This window comes from Nanorana parkeri, unplaced genomic scaffold, assembly GCF_000935625.1.
Source record: "Nanorana parkeri isolate BGI_ZX_2015 unplaced genomic scaffold, ASM93562v1 scaffold2888, whole genome shotgun sequence".
NCBI lineage: Eukaryota > Metazoa > Chordata > Amphibia > Anura > Dicroglossidae > Nanorana > Nanorana parkeri.
Genome location: NW_017309156.1, coordinates 38,973 through 56,884, shown reverse-complemented (window position 1 = coordinate 56,884; position 17,912 = coordinate 38,973). Strand labels below are relative to the sequence as shown.

The following is a 17,912-nucleotide window of genomic DNA, read 5'->3' as shown; positions in this document are numbered from 1 at the left end:
GGCATTGCTCTGAATATCAAAAGGTAGGTGATACTTTGATCAGATTGTTATTTATAATTTTTAACATGTCATCTAATTTTGTTTCCTTATTGTTTCTTTTAAAGTCAATAGCTGAAAAACTTTCTATTTTGTCATCAGTAAGCATATACTTTACATATTTTCCAATAAGATACTGCCGGCAGCTATATCATTATTTTGTATACTAAAGCAAAATATTATTAAAATACATTATTGTGATTTTTTTTAACTTTATTTTGCTGATGATTGCATAGTATTCAATCAAAGGATGAACATGTGAAAGAAGAGACATCACAGAGACTGAAATGCAAGAGTTTTTCAAGATGATGACTAGCTGGGTATATCTATAGTAAGTAAAATATTTGCTTCTGCCATGTCTTTGACATCACATTTGTGTTTAAAATTCTGTCCTAATTTTCACTTCATATATCAGGACAAAGGCTTCAGCAGGCACTTCAGTGGAATTAAGAAAATCTTCCTCTCTTTCCACCATAATGCCAATAAATTACATTTATTCTCAATGTTTCATTTCAGTAAATTGTAGATAACACACCTGAGTTTTCTCAGTTTCAATGAAAAATAGCAAAAACATTTTTATTTCATTACAGGATCAACCTTCCAGCTGTGAAACAAACAAAAACTGACAGTATGATAAATATTGTAGCATTTTAGTATAAAATTGTTTTTTTTACATAGTCTTGATAAAGCTTCTTGATTGTTGGTCATTTTCAATCTATAAGTTAAGTAATATTGCCAGCATTATAGTTTTCCTCCCCAAACATTTCTGCCAAGAATTTAAAACGTGGTCCCCAGTCACTTAAAAAATCATAATCCTCATCTGTCTCCATCCTTAGTGACTCTATAGAACTTAGTGATTCAGCCACAGATCCTGAACCCTCATAAGCATAAGTAGCTAATGAGTCATATGGTGGAGCATTTGGGTCCACATCATGCTCTTGAAGCTTTTCATTTATAAAATCTCTGATGTCACTGTTATATTCTGCTGGTGGTTTTTGACGAGGCAAACACAAAGGTTCAGGTTTTATGTCTCTGCGGACATTATTGTCTTCAATAACCTTTGGGTTTCTCAGGGCACCAATGTCAAAGGCCTGTGTGTCCTCTTCTCCACCTCCTTCATCATCATAATGTATAACGTTGTCCCTTATATCTTCTTTTGAGGTCATTAGGCCATCTTTTTTTTTCTGCCTTCGTAATGCTACATAGAGTACTACAATAACTAAAAAACAGGAAAAAAAATCTATAAATGTACAGAACCTTCAATAATTTCATGCATAATATATATTTTTTTTAGAAAATTTGGAAAGTTGTAATGAATCCTGAAAAGTCTGTCTTCAGAAATTTAAGTCAAACACATTTTTAATGTGAAAAACATTTGGAAATCCTATTTGGATAAATGAATAGTGACATCTGGTTGAAAAAGAAAATAAGAGTTGAAGGGTGAGATTGATCTCAGCAGCAATAAAATAAAAAGCTATCAAAGAGTTGGCTACTACTTCTACTGGTAGTTTGCGGGACAACATATCAGTGCAGATATTTCAAAGCTTAATGCAAGATCATTTTATGGTACAGTTTATTGAAGTCCCAACTACAAATGCTCTACTTAACCTGATACTCCCAAACAAAGCATAAATGTTCATATAAAAGAAAATCTGGGTAGCAGTGGCCATAATATGATTTAATTTAACTTAATTTGTAAACAAGGACAACATACTGGAAAGATAAATATACTTAATTTTGGGAGAGAACATTTTCTAGTTCTTAGGGCTGCTCTGCAAGACTTCTACTGGGAGGAAATATTGACATCAAAACCCAGAACAGAAATGGAAATGTTTCAAATCAATTTTTTGCAAACACTCTGCAAAATATGTCCCTGGAGGCAATAAGTTTAATAGTACAAAAGTAAAACCTATTTGGCTTACATCTAATGCTGAAAAAATAAAGAATAAGAAAAGGGCATATAAAAAATATAAAAAAAGAACACTTTCATCATTTGAAAGTTACAAAGAATATAAAAAAATATAAGAAATAATAGTTAAATAAATATCACTAAAATTCTAAACAAATGGCAGGTTATAAAAGAGAGAAACACAAACCCTAAATATTTTGTTAAATATATTAATAGTAAAAAGATCAGGTATAAGCATGTAGGCCCCATACAAGATAACTCAGAATAGGTGACTATGGATAAAGAGAAGGCAAATCTATTAAATGCCTTCTTCAGTTTCGTGTATACAGAACATGGATGAACTCAAGTCTCTAATGGGGATGAAAGTAACACAGCCTCAAACGACTTAAAACTGATTGGCCAAAAAAGAAAAAATGAAGGTGAACAAAGTACCTAGACAAGATTGCTTACACCCACAGGTCCTCAAAGGAGTTGAGATCTATTATTTCAACACCATTGTTTCTAATTTTTAGAGATTGTTTAATAACTTGCTTGGTACCAAGGACAATGTGGTGCTTATATTTAAAAAGGGATTAAAGTCTTTACCAAGTAACTACAGACCTGTAAGTGAAACTTTTATAGTCAGAAAGTTACTTCAGAGCTTGACAAAAGACCACATACGTGAGTTTTTTCTTAAAAACAATATAATAAGTGATAGCATGGTTTCACAAAAGGCCACAGTTGTCAAACAAATTGTCAACAAATTGTCAGGGACCGGAGCACCTTAAAGTGGCACTGTGGTGCTGGAACCAGAACCTGCAGTTCCAGAGCTCACCTGCAGGTGTCTCCAGCCAGTAGCTGTCAGGTACCAGACCACCTCTGGGTGGCACTGTCGTGCTGTAACCTGAAGTTCCGATGCTCACCTGCGAGTGTCTCCCCAGCAATTAGTCACCACCTGGTGCTGGTCTGGGGAGGTATTTAGCCTTTCCTTGCAGTGAGGCCTGTGCTTTAGTATTATGTCAATATACCATGCATGGGTGTCCCCACACCCTGTGCAGTTATCTATACAGGAGAACCAAATATGTGACCACACCAAATAATGCTTATGACCTGTACCTTATTAGCTACTTCGAAGAACACCACCACCTCTTAAAGTAAGTGAACCATTTCCTCTTACTTTCTCCACTGTGCTACCACCATAAGCACCCCCACCAACCCGCAAGTAACATATAAAAATATAAGTAACAATTATACCCAGGAGACAACAGGGCAAACCTTGGGGAGCAGGACAACAAGGGGGGAGCCACTGATCAAGAGACCTCAGGGGTAAGGGTCAGGAGTCAGGTCCAAGTCAGGGTACAAGGCAGGAACAGGATACAGGCAACAGGTCCTTGACTCAAATCTACTTTAATTTATGAGAAAGTAAGCAATAACCAGGACAGATAACTGGCTGTGGATATAGTATACTTAAGCTTTGACACAGTTACCTACAGATGGCTAATGTCTAAGTTAAGGTTTATAGGTTTAAAATACTTTCTTGTATTGCATGAGGTAGAGATTCTAGAGAAAGACCTAATATTGCCCATGTAAAAGCATTAGAAAGACCTCATCTGGAATATGCAGTTAATTTTTGGGCACCACTTTACAAAACAGATGAAGAACAACTAAACTAATAAGAGGCATGAAGGAACTCAGCTATAAGGAAAGCTGAGCTGAATTGAATTTATTCTCTCTTGTGAAGAGGCATTTAAGGGGGATATGATTACCATGAATAAACATAAAAAGTGTCTAAACAGTGGACTTGGGGCAAAATTATTTACTTTAAGGTCATTGCAAAAGAAAAGGGAGCACGTTTTGCATACAGAAATGCTTCTTTACAGTAAGAGGTGTGCAAATGTCAAATAGGCTACCTGAAGGACTAGTTCTAGACAGCCCAGTTATTTGCTTTAAAAAAATCTGAATGCATTCCTTAATGCACAGCATATAACTGGACATTAACATTTTATAAGTAATAAGACCAGCGATTGCTCATTCAGTAAATATCCAATTACTTTAGGGGATCAGGAAAAAATTGTTTTCCCCTGTTGAAACAAATTGAACCGTGCCTTTTAAGGGTTTGTTTTAGCCTCCCTCTGGATCTTCTGGGGGTAAACGTGGACATAGGATTCTGTTTATGGGGGGTTTCTATTTATTATTTTTATTTCTCTATTGGTTGAACTTAATGAATGTGCATCTTTTATCAACCTAACTAACTACTGTATGTAACTATGTAAAAAAAGGCATAGCTAAAACTGAACAGCATGTGTATAACTAGTATATAGAAATATAGTATATATTGTGTGGAAATGGTTTATTCTACAATAAAGCTCATCTAAACTATAGGTGAAAATATATATGTCAAAACCCACCTAAAAGTATGATAATGCACAGTAAAATTGCTATCAAAGCTCCTGTGCTTAGACCAACTGGTAGAAAAATAGCTTCCACATTGCAAGAAAGGACTACTCCCTTTGAATCACATCTGCATACTCGAATGGTCAGTGTGCTTGTACTGCTTTGAATTGGATAACTGCTGTCCTCTACCACCACTGGGAGAAAGTAGAATTCTTTCTCTTTTCTACTATACCCATGTCTCTGAGCAACAATGCCAGCCGAGTTATCTGAAAAATAAATAAATACAGTTATTTTTTTAATGTTAGTTACATTTGGTAAATAACATACTTTTTTTCCTTTCACAATCTTTTTTTACATTCAACTTAAAATGAAAATAAATCCCACTCTTTTAACCTTTACTAAAGGCCTCTGTATCTTTTAATCAAATGTTAAATTTAAACATGTTACAGTTTTATGACAAGAATGCATTAGGAGGGTATGTATTAATGATCTTATTTACTGTAATCTATATGAAAAAAAAACATATATTGTCTTTTGTAACATTTAAGACTCCTTTTAGAGTGATTTTCTTTTTATCAAACTGAAATTCTAAGGTTTTTGAATTATTGCTGTGCAGAACACTTTTTTACAGGAATCAGTGTGTTTGGCCTTTTTCCTGAAGCTCCATTTATCACTATGCTGCTATTTGTGACATTTATACACAACAAAGTACATTTGAAATTTCCCCTTTTCATGACATTACTTTTCTTTTTTGGCATAAGATACTTCTAAAAAAGATGCTCTAATCGCTATGTCTCAGTTGTCCCCTCCAGCGTATTTAAGATAATATGTTTAGTAATAAATGGTGCACTAAGACAGATAAGTGACATACTCTGAGGTTTTCAAGTCCAAATGTGATAAAAACCTGATTTAGGGCTTGTTCGTGCAGGGGTTTATTCTTGAACATTGGTGCTTATAGACCTAACACAAATGAAACCGCACCAGGCAGACCTACACACATATACATATGCCATGGAAAGGATATTCTATCAAATGGCTTGCTAGACATGAACACTAAGCAAAATGCAAGTTAATTTTGTGTTGCTCTATGATGAATCCTAAAATGGGGATAAGCGTAAGATAGGGATCATGCTAAGTCAGAAGAGAATGCATCTGTTAATGCTAAGCCAAGGTTCACTTAGAAGCAGCAATTTGCTTTGCCATGAAACAATTTTCTCTGTGAGCTGGTAAAGGACAAATTAAGCAGTTCACTGCTTGCACTCTTATTTGGTAAATTACATCACAGAGAGAGGGAAAATCTTTCCAAAAGCGCCAGAGTGCTCAAAATGGGATTCTAATTTAATCTTAATGACAATAGGTCACAGGGGGTTCCAGAAGTCCTGATTCACTGCCTAAGGGTGGTCCCACTACTATCTTGCTAGGAAAGTAAACTGGTAAGTTGTCCGTCATTTGTTCACTGCCAAGAAGTGTCACTACTTCACAGCAATTCAGAGCTGCCATAGTAGAACATTTGCATGAAGTGTCATGCAACACATAGGGGTTGATTTACTAACCTTATAAACACACCACGAACGTGTATACACCTCTGCAGTGTGTTCCCTCCCAGCATGATCTATGGGTGGAATCTAAACACCTTTGTAATGTGTACACACCCAGCAGGTGTGTTGTGCAAAGCCCTGAAGAAATTCCAAGGTGATGTTGGGTAAATTAGCTCTATGTTGTGTTGCCTGTGTTGATGAATGCAAGGAATGTAAATGCATGAGCTAACCATTTTTGTCTAAACTGTGAAGCAGCATTATATATGCATCATGTGCATGATTTTTCCATATATGGCATTAGTGGAAATATGCTTTTAGAGACTTTTTGGTTGATAAATACGTTTTGCTGTGTGAAAATCACACACACCTGGTGTGTGTGTGTGTGTGTTTAGGTTAGTAAATCACCCCCATACTGTCTGTGTTTCCAGAAAGATAATTTTGAAAGAAATTGTTTTCTACAGAAAGAAGAGGGGTATATTTTAAACTTCATGACCCAGGTATGAAAATTAAAGATGAACATACTTCAAAAAAGCTTGATTAATTGCTGTTGGTTTGAACTCTTCAAGAATTTGCCACCCACGGAAATTCAGAATTTACAAACCAGATTTGCGATTGAAGTTAATGAGAGTCCAAACCAGTAATACACAAAAGTGTGTATTACAGAGCAGAAAAGTATGTAAAATTGTGTATGATAATGTGAAAAGATCCTGGTATCTTTTGACATAATGGGGCCAAAAACAATTGTCAAGTCATTGGAGCATTGTTCATCATGAATGGTGATGGATCTACAACACTGAACAAAATGGTTGACATTGGATTTACATTAGGGGACTTGCTTTTCTTAACAGTGTGTTTGTGGTTTATATACTTATTTTGTGAATGAGTAGCAAGGGGTACTATGTACCCTTTAGTCATCCATGTAGGATAAATTCTTGGCAAGGTACCTTCTCCATGTTGAGGGCACATGACCTGGTATGGTTAAGGAGAAAGGTGGCATGTTTTTGCTCTTCCTTTTCCTGGCCAATGAGACTGCACACCTGGATAAGGGTCTAGTATGGATTTTGGGGGGTCCCCATGCCATGTTTTTTATGAGGTTTCCCTTCCAAATGTGTACCCTGTGTAACCAGTATCAGCACCCAGTATAGATCTTGAGGTGGAGGCCATGCTTTTTTTCTACAGGGCATGTGTCCTGATAGTCCCCCCACATACTTCCACATCCAGTGGGCCAGCTTTGTGGAGATAAGGGCATGTGGTCTGGTATGGTTCCAAAGGTGAATGCACATGCTTGCTGCCTCACCTTTCCTGGCCACCCAGACTGCAGGCCTGGCTAAGGGCTCATATGAATTTTGAGTGGCAACCCAACGCACAATAGGAAAAGTCGCATAGGGTGTGCCCAACATTCATACAAGACACTTATTCTAAATAGGGGCCCCCAGTGGATTTTTGAGTGATACCCATGTCAATACAAATCACTAATAATGATAAAACACCAGAGATATTTATGAAGCAAATAACTTCTCTATCAGATAATACTGTACTGCTGAAATTTGAGACAATATATATATTTTTTATTTAGTATAAAGATCTAACTTTCATTTGTTAGATATTCCTGTGAAATATACATTTATGATAAAACAGCTGTGATGAGCTAGAAAACAAATAAAATGCCAACCGTGTGTGCATGCATATATCAAGGATATTTGTTTGCTTTCTGAAATACTAATGCATCTCAAAATTTGAGAATAGAAAATATATGTAATCAGGATTCTTACTTTTATAGTCATGGATGGTAAAATTGGGGTTTGTGGACCCATCAGGGGGCAGTCTGAAGGAAAATCTCTGCCCTGCAGGTGACATATCCTTGTCAGCAGCGCCAATAATTTGGATGATCTGAAAGCAGGCAGAAATCACACACTGTACAGAACATTTCTACTTTTTATGTAAACACTACTTACATCAAGCTTCTACAAAAGATAGAAAATATTTATTCTAGGATTCAGTATGCTTTTAACAGACAAAGATAGAGTAAGGGAACAAAGGGAAGTGAAGGAAGTGAAATGTAGAGTACATCTCTATCATTGCTTTTAAAATTATATTGTTAAATATGACATATATACCAGTAAGTGATCAAAGTCAAAAGTTGTCAACCAAGAAACAGGTCCATGAAATAAACAGAAAAAAAGGTTTTTACGCTACCGCTAATATGATTTTATCTTAAATCAACTGCAATGTAGACATAAGATGTAACTCAATCCAAAACATGATTGATTTCTTAAAAGACTGGGGAATGGTTACATCCCTTGTCAGATATTGTTGCTGTGCTGTCCTCTGCTTTGTCCCTCACTTTTTGTCCTGGTCCCCAATATTACTGGGACAGGAACTGAGGGAAATCTCTCTAGTGGGTTTGTCAGAAAATCTAAACCACACATATACCAGATAGTCCTTCAGTGATGGGTTGGGTGCAGGCAATGGTGGGACCATATGCGACAACAATGGATGAACTCCAGCATGCCAGAAGTGAAGCAAGTAGAATAAACCTTACCTGTACAACATACTGATGATGTTTTAGGGCCACACAGAGCCCCTTTATCAAGGAGTCACCTTTATGAAGGGGTCCTGCATGGCTCCTAAACATTATCATTTTGCCATGCAGGTAAAATTTAATCCACTTAATTTATTTATGATGTGCTGGTTTTCATCCACTATATTCTTCCTAGTCAGGACACAGCAATAATGACCTGACTAAAGTTCTTAACTTTATCCAAAAAGTTTTGGCTGGGGTTGCTTCTGGTATTCCAATAGGAATAAAGAACCTAGAATATGGTCATTACTGAAATATCAATTTGGATGTGCAGACTTGCTAATAACAAAATACTGTTTAAGCTGTAAGGTGTAAGCTGTAAACTAAAGTGCTGTATGATATTGTTTGAGTTTTTTTATGCTGGGGTAAATGCACATTTCCCACAGGGCACCCACCATGTGGAGCATTCACTGGTGTCACTACATATACTTTTAAAACTTACATTAGCTATTAAAATAGTTACTATATACTCACTACACCATACACTGTGGTCAAATGTACTCAAAATAGATCTGATTTCATGCACTAAAGGGTCTGCATTACAGATGGCATAGTTATGCACTGCACTAGTCAGATGCAGTTGCAAAGTGGATATTTTCACATTGTGGCCAGTATGTATACAGAAAATATAAAGCAAGGAGTCCACACATCTACAAAGGCATGTCTGTACAATTAATTAAACCGGAAAAATAAAACTTAAAAACTTGAAGTTCAACACGGATTGGAAAACAGATTGGAAAAAAAGTTAAAATCTCTGGAACATTTTTATTTTGGTAACCAAGGTTCTGTTCAGAACCTTGTTTTGGTAGACATTTAAACGGTTATGAATAGTACTTTAATGTAATTTAATGTATGGGAGGAAAGAGTTTGCCTTACTTGTCCTGGTTTGGAATTATCACATGCTGATATTTCATATGGCACTGCCACTTCAGGGGGAAATTCATTAACATCCAGTACATTTATAAGGATTCGTACCAAACTAGTCAGTTGGGGATTGCCTGAAAGAAAAAAAAATGTTTTTTTTATTGCTAAGGTATACTTGTTATAATAATTGATAAACTGAGTTTACTAGGAAGGCCTTTATCCTGAACCTCTATGACATCTGTTATGGGTGGCATGTAGATAGTTTGTGTAAAGTGTAAATGTATTGTTACATAGCTGATGAAGATCCATTGCCATGAAGTTCCACAGGTTATCTCCTTGCCGCTGTTATTGCCACCTGTTTTTATGTGGGAAGTCAATAGGACCACATCTACTTTTGGCATGCTGGGATATTAGTGACAGGATGAGTACTAATGTAAATGTTACTGTGGGCAAATACTATTCTGGCTTGCCTTGGAAGTTAATTCCCTTATGGCTTAATTTGATTCCAGAACATGTAGTATTAGAGGAGGCTATTACTGCTTTTTTGGATTTATATGTGGGTTCTGCATCCAGGAATGTTGTGTGACACGCTTTGAAAGAGGGATATTTGTACAAAAAATGAGCAGAATAAAAACAAAGTAAGAAATTCTTGAATGGTGCCAGATTTAAGCTAGCTGAATGTGAAGCGTCATTAATTACTAATTCTTCCTCTCTAAGTTCCTAAAGGTGAAATGATACACAGAAACATGTAAACAAACTTCTTCTCCAAAATTCCCCATCTTCCCTTTGCAAAACAAATGCAATGGGAAGATGGGGAAAATATTGGGAGTTTATTAGCACAAATCGCCCACACACAGTGCACTGCTCCATATGTTGGTGGAATGAGAGACTCTAGGTGCCAGATAACAACCGCCCCAGATAAGATTTATTCAATATTTGTTCAATTTTATCAGCCACTATACTCTACTACTGTTTAATAATTGGTAAATGACTTGCGTAGTTTTTTAGGGAAAGTTTGTTTTCCATCCTTGTATTCTAAGGAGCAGGAGCAATTAGAGGTCCCAATTATTATGCGAGAGTTAAATATAGCTGTCTCAAGTTTCCCTAATGGTGTGGGATGGATGGTCTCCCCCGTCAAAGTTTATAAAAAAATTGGGAATAGTTTATTGCCTGCTCTTCTACAGACTTTTAATTCTGCTCTGGATGTTGGATTATTGCCAGACTCCATGTATGAAGCTATGATTGTGCTCCTGCCCAATAAGGATAAAGATGCTTTACTTTGTGAATCTTATAGACCAATTTATTTTTTAAATGTAGATGTTAAAATCTTGTCGAATGCATTGGCAAATACAGATGTTCCTCGCTTAACGACTTACCTGTTTTGCGACCACTCGCACTTACGACCGTCCTTCGAGCAACCTCCGACCTCGCGCGTCAGCGCCAGTGCGACGTGTCGCCAGGGGAAGTGACGTCCTCCGATCTTCACTGCGGGTCCTGGTGAGTATTTTCAGTGCCCGATGTACATTACACTGTTCGGTACTGTACATCGGCAACGCTATACAGTAATGTACTAATGCAGTACAGTACTGTATAGAGTTCCTCACTTAACGACCAATCCGTTTAACGACCTGGTCGTAGGAACGGAACTCGGTCGTTAAGTGAGGAATACCTGTAGATGGACTGAAATAATTAATTCCTTGATACTCCCTGATCAAATGGGCTCCAAGCATAATAAATCCATTTCTATGAGAGGATTTCTTCATTTACAAGTCCCTGTAGACAATCCTGGAGGTAGGGCCTTTCTGTCTCTCGATATTGCCACAGCTTTTGATAGCTTAGAATGGTGTTTTTTGTGGGCAGTTATTAAATATTTTGCATTCGGTTCTAGATTTATGAGGGGGATGCAATTTCTTTATGCTAGGCTGACATCCAGAATTAGGGTAAATTCAATACTTTCTGCTCCTTTTTCTTTGCAGATAGCTACAAGGCAGGGCTTTCCATTATCTCCCCTGTTGTTTGCACTAGCTATTGAACCCCTGATGGCTTTAATCCATTTATCTCCAAATATTAAGGGATTTAAATGTGGCCCATTAGAAGATAAAATATCACTCTATGCAGATGACACGTTACTATTTCTTGCTGATACACAATCCTCATTGGCTAATACAATGTCACTTATAACTGAGTTTAGTTATTATTCAGAACTGAAAATTAATTGGGATAAATCCTATCTCGTTGGTGGATCTTATACAAATCCATTTAACCAGGTGAAGCTGCACATATTCCTGTAGTTAACTCACTTTTATATTTGGGCATACAAATAACATATAATCCTCTTAATTCTTTAGAGAATACATTATTTCCTATTTTGCATAAATTTTTATCTCAAATGCAGGTTTGGAGCTTGCTACCATTATCACTAGCTGGCAGAATAAATTGAATTACCTAAGCTGTTGTGCCTCTTCCAGAATTCTTCATGTTGGGTACCAAATCATTTATTTTTAAGTTTAAATCACAATTTTAGATACTTTATTTGGAAAGGCAAAACAACACATATTACATTTGAAACTTTACAATATCAAAATGAGAAGGATGGATTGGCAGTACCCAACCGATTATTATATTTTCTGGAAACACAGCTCCAGCATTTAGTAGGATGGGAATGGCCATTAGAACATCATCAATCTTATTATATTATTAAGTATCAACCAAAAAGATATGACCCCTTGTATGCTTTAGAAACTACTCGATATGCAGACATAATGGTATCTGCCCCAACTATTCAGTTAATAGGTAAAGTTTGGTAAGAATATAAATTGTTGATGTCTTTTACAGGACTCACTAAATGTATTCCAACATGGGCTAATAAACTTCTTCAGGAGGTATTTAAACCTTCAGGATTTGTGAAATGGAAAGAGGTGGGCATATGTACGCTGGCACAAATTTATGAGCAAGGTTCTTTGTGCACCTTTCAATAACTGCAGCGTGGGTTTTCTCTTTATAATACACAGCTTTATAAATATTTACAGCTGAGGGATGCTTTATCAGTTCATCCTGGTATTTCCAATGTACATGTCACCTCGATGGAGTTAATAGATAAATGATTGCAAGCAAACTCTGGGAAGGGGCCAAGGGCTAGTTCAAACCAGCCTCAGTGCTTTCCCAGCCTGATTCTGTCTAGAACGCACTGGATCGCATTCTGGCTGGCTCACCTTGTTTTGGGATGAGAGGGGGCCTGGTGGTGGATTGAACTTAAAAGCACCGCAGCCAGACCCTCCGGCCAAAGTGCGATCGACCGCACAGGAATGTGTGACACATCAATGTCTGCGTTCCAGTCCGGCGCAACCAGAAAAAGTGCTGCATGCACAATTTTTTTGAGCCCAACGGACCAGAATGCAGGCATTGATGTGCCACACATTCCCATAAGGCTGATCACACTGCGGTCTGAGGGCATGGCTGTGGTGCCATTGAGTTCAATGCACCACCATGCCCCCTCCCACCCCAAAACAAAGTGAGCCAGCCAGAATGCAATCCAGTGCGTTCTGGACAGAACTGGGACTGAGGCTGGTGTGAACTAGCCCTAATTTCACACTTATATGCTTTATTGCTTAATTATTGTTGTATCTGTTTTTCTTTTCCTTTGTTATTGGTAAAAATGTAATAAAAAGTATCTGATTAAAAAAACTTCTTCTGCCAGCAAATTTTCAAAAGACAAAAAGTGAAAGCTGCTGCATAGTAAATCTAATGTCTCACTGTGGATTAGTAGGCACTCGGAGTGGCTTTCACATTCAAGCTTTTGAGTTTTGTTGTGGTAGAAATAGCAGATTGATGGCATAGTGGCCAATCCAAAAGCTCAAGTTTCCAATACTTGTAGTTTTTTTTCTGAGAGATGAATGGCACTGGTAACTCTGCATTGGTTGCACACGTTGTAACATTGGTGGTTTTTGTGAGTAGATAGTGTACACATTACAGACATGTCATAAGTAGACCTTACTAAAAGATGGTGACAGGGTGTCTTTTTAAGAGTTTTACTAAAACACTTGCATTTTTTATTATATATTAGCCACATAAATGCATGTTAAGCCACCAAGATGTAATGTGTCATGGCATACTGTAAATGATAACCAAAGGTTGTTAGCAGAATTACGTATGACCACATATATGTTAATCTAAATGCAATACAATGTTGCAGTAATTTACATTCTACTCATGTAGCTCAGAGGGCAACAATAATATCGACAAAAGGCTTGTATGTTCTCCTTGTACTTTATTCCACAGTATGCACTGTAAATTATTTTAATTCATCTCATAAGCTCTAGTGTGTTTTGTATTTCTCACAATGAGTGCAGAACAATAAGCAATACATAACAACATGTTTCCTATGTGTGATATATTTTTGTAGACATGGATTTTGTTTTTAATAGGTACTCATCTTTGCAAAAGCCCCCATAAAGTATAACACAAGCCGTTCCTTGAAGATGATGCCGGTGCCTACAAGATTTTTTAGCTTACTCAGTTTTTCCAACTTTCTTAAACGTAAATCATATGAAAAACACCTCCACAGACATCTAGCATTGCAAAAAAGAGTGTATCCCATCTGTCATAATCATGAATATTTTATAACTATAAAAATAATTTCCCTCTGTGACTGTCAACTATGGTTTGTGAACAGAAAGTGTGTCAGTAAAACACTTGGCAAATCCATACTAAAACTTCTGACACATGCAATAATATCTTCATCCCCAGGCAAAACTTTGCATTAATATTTAGTTGGAAGTGTTGTGTTAGAATTGCCTCTCAGCTGTGTTTTTAGAAGGATTACATCCTTTTGTCAAGTGAAATTTGTGTCAAGTCTCACATAACATGGCACTCTTTGTAGAACAAGTTCTAAAGTTCACAGAAAACTGCAGTGGTAGTTTTCCAAAACAAATGTGATGAAATAGCATTTAATGTCAGACATAGATGCCCTACAGCAATACAAGATTCACAAGTAAGGCAGGCCTTTGAACATTGACTGTCGAAGTCCATATTTGTTAGAATTTGTAAGATGTGGGAATATTTATGATACAGTTATTGTATATGCAAATAATGTATTGCCTTATGTGTTGTAGATCTTGTAAATAATTGATTGAATATATTTCTATAAATAACTGAAAGTGACATTTACATTTGCAGTAATTTAGTAATAATATATTTTAGTTATCAATATTATCGAGTAATGTACTTGGTATATTTTCACTAGAAAGTATTACTACTACAAGTAGCACAACAGCTTAATCGTTAGCACTTATCTCTTGTACTACTGGGGTCCTTGGTCCATATCTCAACCTTGACATTATCTGCATGTAGTTTGCAGGTTCTCCCTGTGCTTACGTGGGTTTTCTTTTACACTCCAAGGATAGTCTGCTAGATTTATTGGTTGCTGTCTAAACTGACCCTAATATGTGTGCACATGCAAATGTCTTAGTACATTCTGCATTGGATATAACTCTACAGATATCACACACACAATACTAGTTCTGCTACTGTATTGAATCCAATACTACTACTGCTAGTAAAGACAATTACATTATAAAGGCACTCTGGATTAACATTGATTATGATACGTATAAAGTATAACAAAACATATTGGAAACCTTAAAAAATGCATTATGTGCCAAAAAGTTTAACTCAGATGCTTACAGACAGACTGCTTTTTCTATTACTGAGGCTTACAGTAGTGTTGCACTATTTTTTATGTATATTTGCACATTGACAATACAAATGTCCATGTAACCCCCCATTTCATGTGACCTCACACTCCTGTCACTGACTTGACATGGTCAAACACAGACAGTGCTAATAATGGTGGGCTGGCCCCAGCAATAGAGAACTATGTAGTCAATTTTAACTGATGCATCAATCAGCAATTTAGGTGGATGTATCTGCTGTCAGTCAGTGCTGGGGAAGACATGCACAACTAAGGCCTGGTTCACTCCTGGGCGTTTTGTAGTGCGTTTGAACGCTCTGCAAAACACTCAAACACCGAAATCCCATTATTTTCTATGGGTATGGTTCACACCAGGGCGTATTACAGGCCGTATGAACGCGCTACAAAACGCCCTATGCCCAAAGAAGTACAGGAGCTTCTTTGGGGCGTTTTTGTCACGCGTATCCTTTGGGATACAGCCAGGTAGCCCTCCGAAATGCGCGCTTGTCACACGTTCTTTTTAACTGTGAATTGCGGTAAAAACGCGTGACACGAAACGCGCATATTCGATACGCCTAGGTGTGAACCCAGCCTAACAGGTTTGCATGAAAAATGCTTCCCTGTTGCTGAAGGGCCAATTTTGTCCTTGGCTTAATGGCAGTGGTAGAAAATTGCAATGATGTAATGTATCACGATTTAATGATGTGATAAACCTGACCCACGTATAATTACTTTGAGACCTATTGGGACAGGTATACTTACTAATTTTACTTGCAATTATTGATAAGTTAAATTGTGCAGTGCTCTCTCTATCCAATAGTTCATTTGTTGCAATGGTTCCCTCAATTGCATCAACAGAAAAATTATTGTTCATGTCATTTGGATCAAGAGAATACCTGTAAAACAAGAAATTAAAAACACACTTGTTTTACTATTAAACAACATTTTATATAGGCAGATATAGTAAAACAATGTTTAAATTACTATAGTCAAGAACACTTTAAATTATAAAAATAATTTTAAAATTGAGTGGTAGACAAAATGGCCCTTGCTACTCAATAAAATATGCTATTATATTTCACAATTTACAGTAAAAGGAAACTATAATGGTTTGGTGTCAATTTTATTCTAATTTTGTTTAAAATGTTAAAACTGAAGGGCAGCTTCAGTGGTTTTGTTTCAATGTTGTTTTAATTTTGTTTTACAGCAGCATTACCAGTGTGGTGGAGAGGGATCAATCAGCAAACATCCATTTGCTAATTAACCCACTATTTGATAGCAATAAAATTAGGTAAACAAAGTTTAAAACGTTAAATAAAATAAATCTAAAAACATTTGTCATAGTCCCTTGCATACATGCACATACTACTACAAACATACATTTACATAAATACAAAGACTGTACCTGCACAGGCTTTTAAAGTGCTATCTATTGACAATTTGGGGTACTGTGTTCTTTCACTGTTTCATGAGTGCACACAATTTTGAAAGTTAACATATATGGTATTTATTTACTAGGTGCAACCTCCTCTTTTATATTTTTCTAAAAACTTTGGGAATATATTGTGCTTATGTGCACTAAAATTACCTTGAGTATTTTTTACTGTAAATTTGGATTTGATGAACAGTAGTGCTAATATTATGCGACATAAAACATTCCAACTGCTACTATTGTTTTCTACAGGACCTCTGTTTTCAGAAAATATATAATTCTGGGGGGGTTAAATAATCTTCAGGCCAACAATTAACATTTTAACATGTCTGCAAAAACAAAAATGGCTCTGGCAGCAAATGGGTTAAGCTGTATGTGGCTTATGGAACAGCACAATTCTCAAGCATAATGTCAGCAACACCGTATTTTAGCATTACATACTTTGGAAATGTAATTTGTTTCCCCTTTTACATTAATACTTGGCTATGATATAGCTACAGGAGCAGCATCCCAATGTGATAATTTTTTTACTTAAAGAAACATTTTTTTAGGTAGTTTTGACGGTCACACCAGATTTTTTTTATCCAGTGGGCATAGGCCTGAATTTATACCAGTGGAAGTAGAAGTCAAAACAGATCTAAAAGTTATAGGAATGTTTACTCTACAAAAAAAAGCCCTCAACTTTGTACTAACAGACCAATGACCAAGTTTAATTGTATAGCTTGTGATTTTCCTATTTTGTAGTACCACACTGTATTGTTTTAAAATTAATAACATGCTAAAACGGAATGCACAAAAACACTTCAAATCTACAACCCCACATTCCAGAGACAAGCAAGGTTTTATCCTGAAATAAAATATTAGTGTATTATTTCAGAGACAACAGTCAAAAATATTGTAGAGACTCATTGTACAGTTATTATACAGTTTCATTATGCCACAAATTCAAATGGAAGAAATGAGACTTAAGGTTAAATTCTAAAATAAAAAACAGGACTGTAGTATTCTAAAGACAATAACCATAATATATTGTAATTGTACATTGTACAGGCTTAATGCACAGCATGTAAGCAGCTTTAATAGGGCACAATTTAGGAGGGAGCGATGAGGCAGGTTTTATCATGGATTAAAAATTTGAGTGTGTGTTATTTCACAGACAAAAGCCAGAACTATTCTACAGACCAATGCACAGTATGCATGCAGTTTTACTAGACTGCAATTTCAGGGGGAAAGACAAGGCAGGTTTGAATCAATAATTTGCACTTAGAGTGCATTATTTCAGAGACAATGGCCAGAGCTATTTTACAAACTCCCTAACCGTACGTAAGCAGTTTTATGAGGCCACAATTTAAAAAGGTAAAAACCAGGCAGATTTTTAAATTAAATAAAAATTAGAAGTTATCACTGGACACCACGTAGTCTGCAATCATATGGTTTAGGCCTGTACACTGTGGTTGTAGAAATTACTTAAAAGTGTTGCTGAGAGGGGA

At 36.4% G+C, this 17,912-nt stretch overlaps 1 protein-coding gene across 1 annotated transcript in view; it reads right to left on the bottom strand.

Annotated features, from left to right (window-relative positions):
* Nucleotides 1–280: 280 nt before the first annotated feature.
* The window catches only part of LOC108802474 (cadherin-12-like), a gene marked incomplete at its 5' end in the record, with an annotated part of 53,280 nt that continues 35,648 nt past the window's right edge, over nt 281–17,912 (bottom strand). The window contains 5 exons of the mRNA XM_018574332.1: nt 281–1,255; nt 4,333–4,584; nt 7,629–7,746; nt 9,314–9,435; nt 15,753–15,886. Of these exons, the coding sequence (XP_018429834.1) occupies nt 759–1,255; nt 4,333–4,584; nt 7,629–7,746; nt 9,314–9,435; nt 15,753–15,886 (1,123 nt within the window). The remainder of the gene's footprint in view (nt 1,256–4,332; nt 4,585–7,628; nt 7,747–9,313; nt 9,436–15,752; nt 15,887–17,912) is intronic.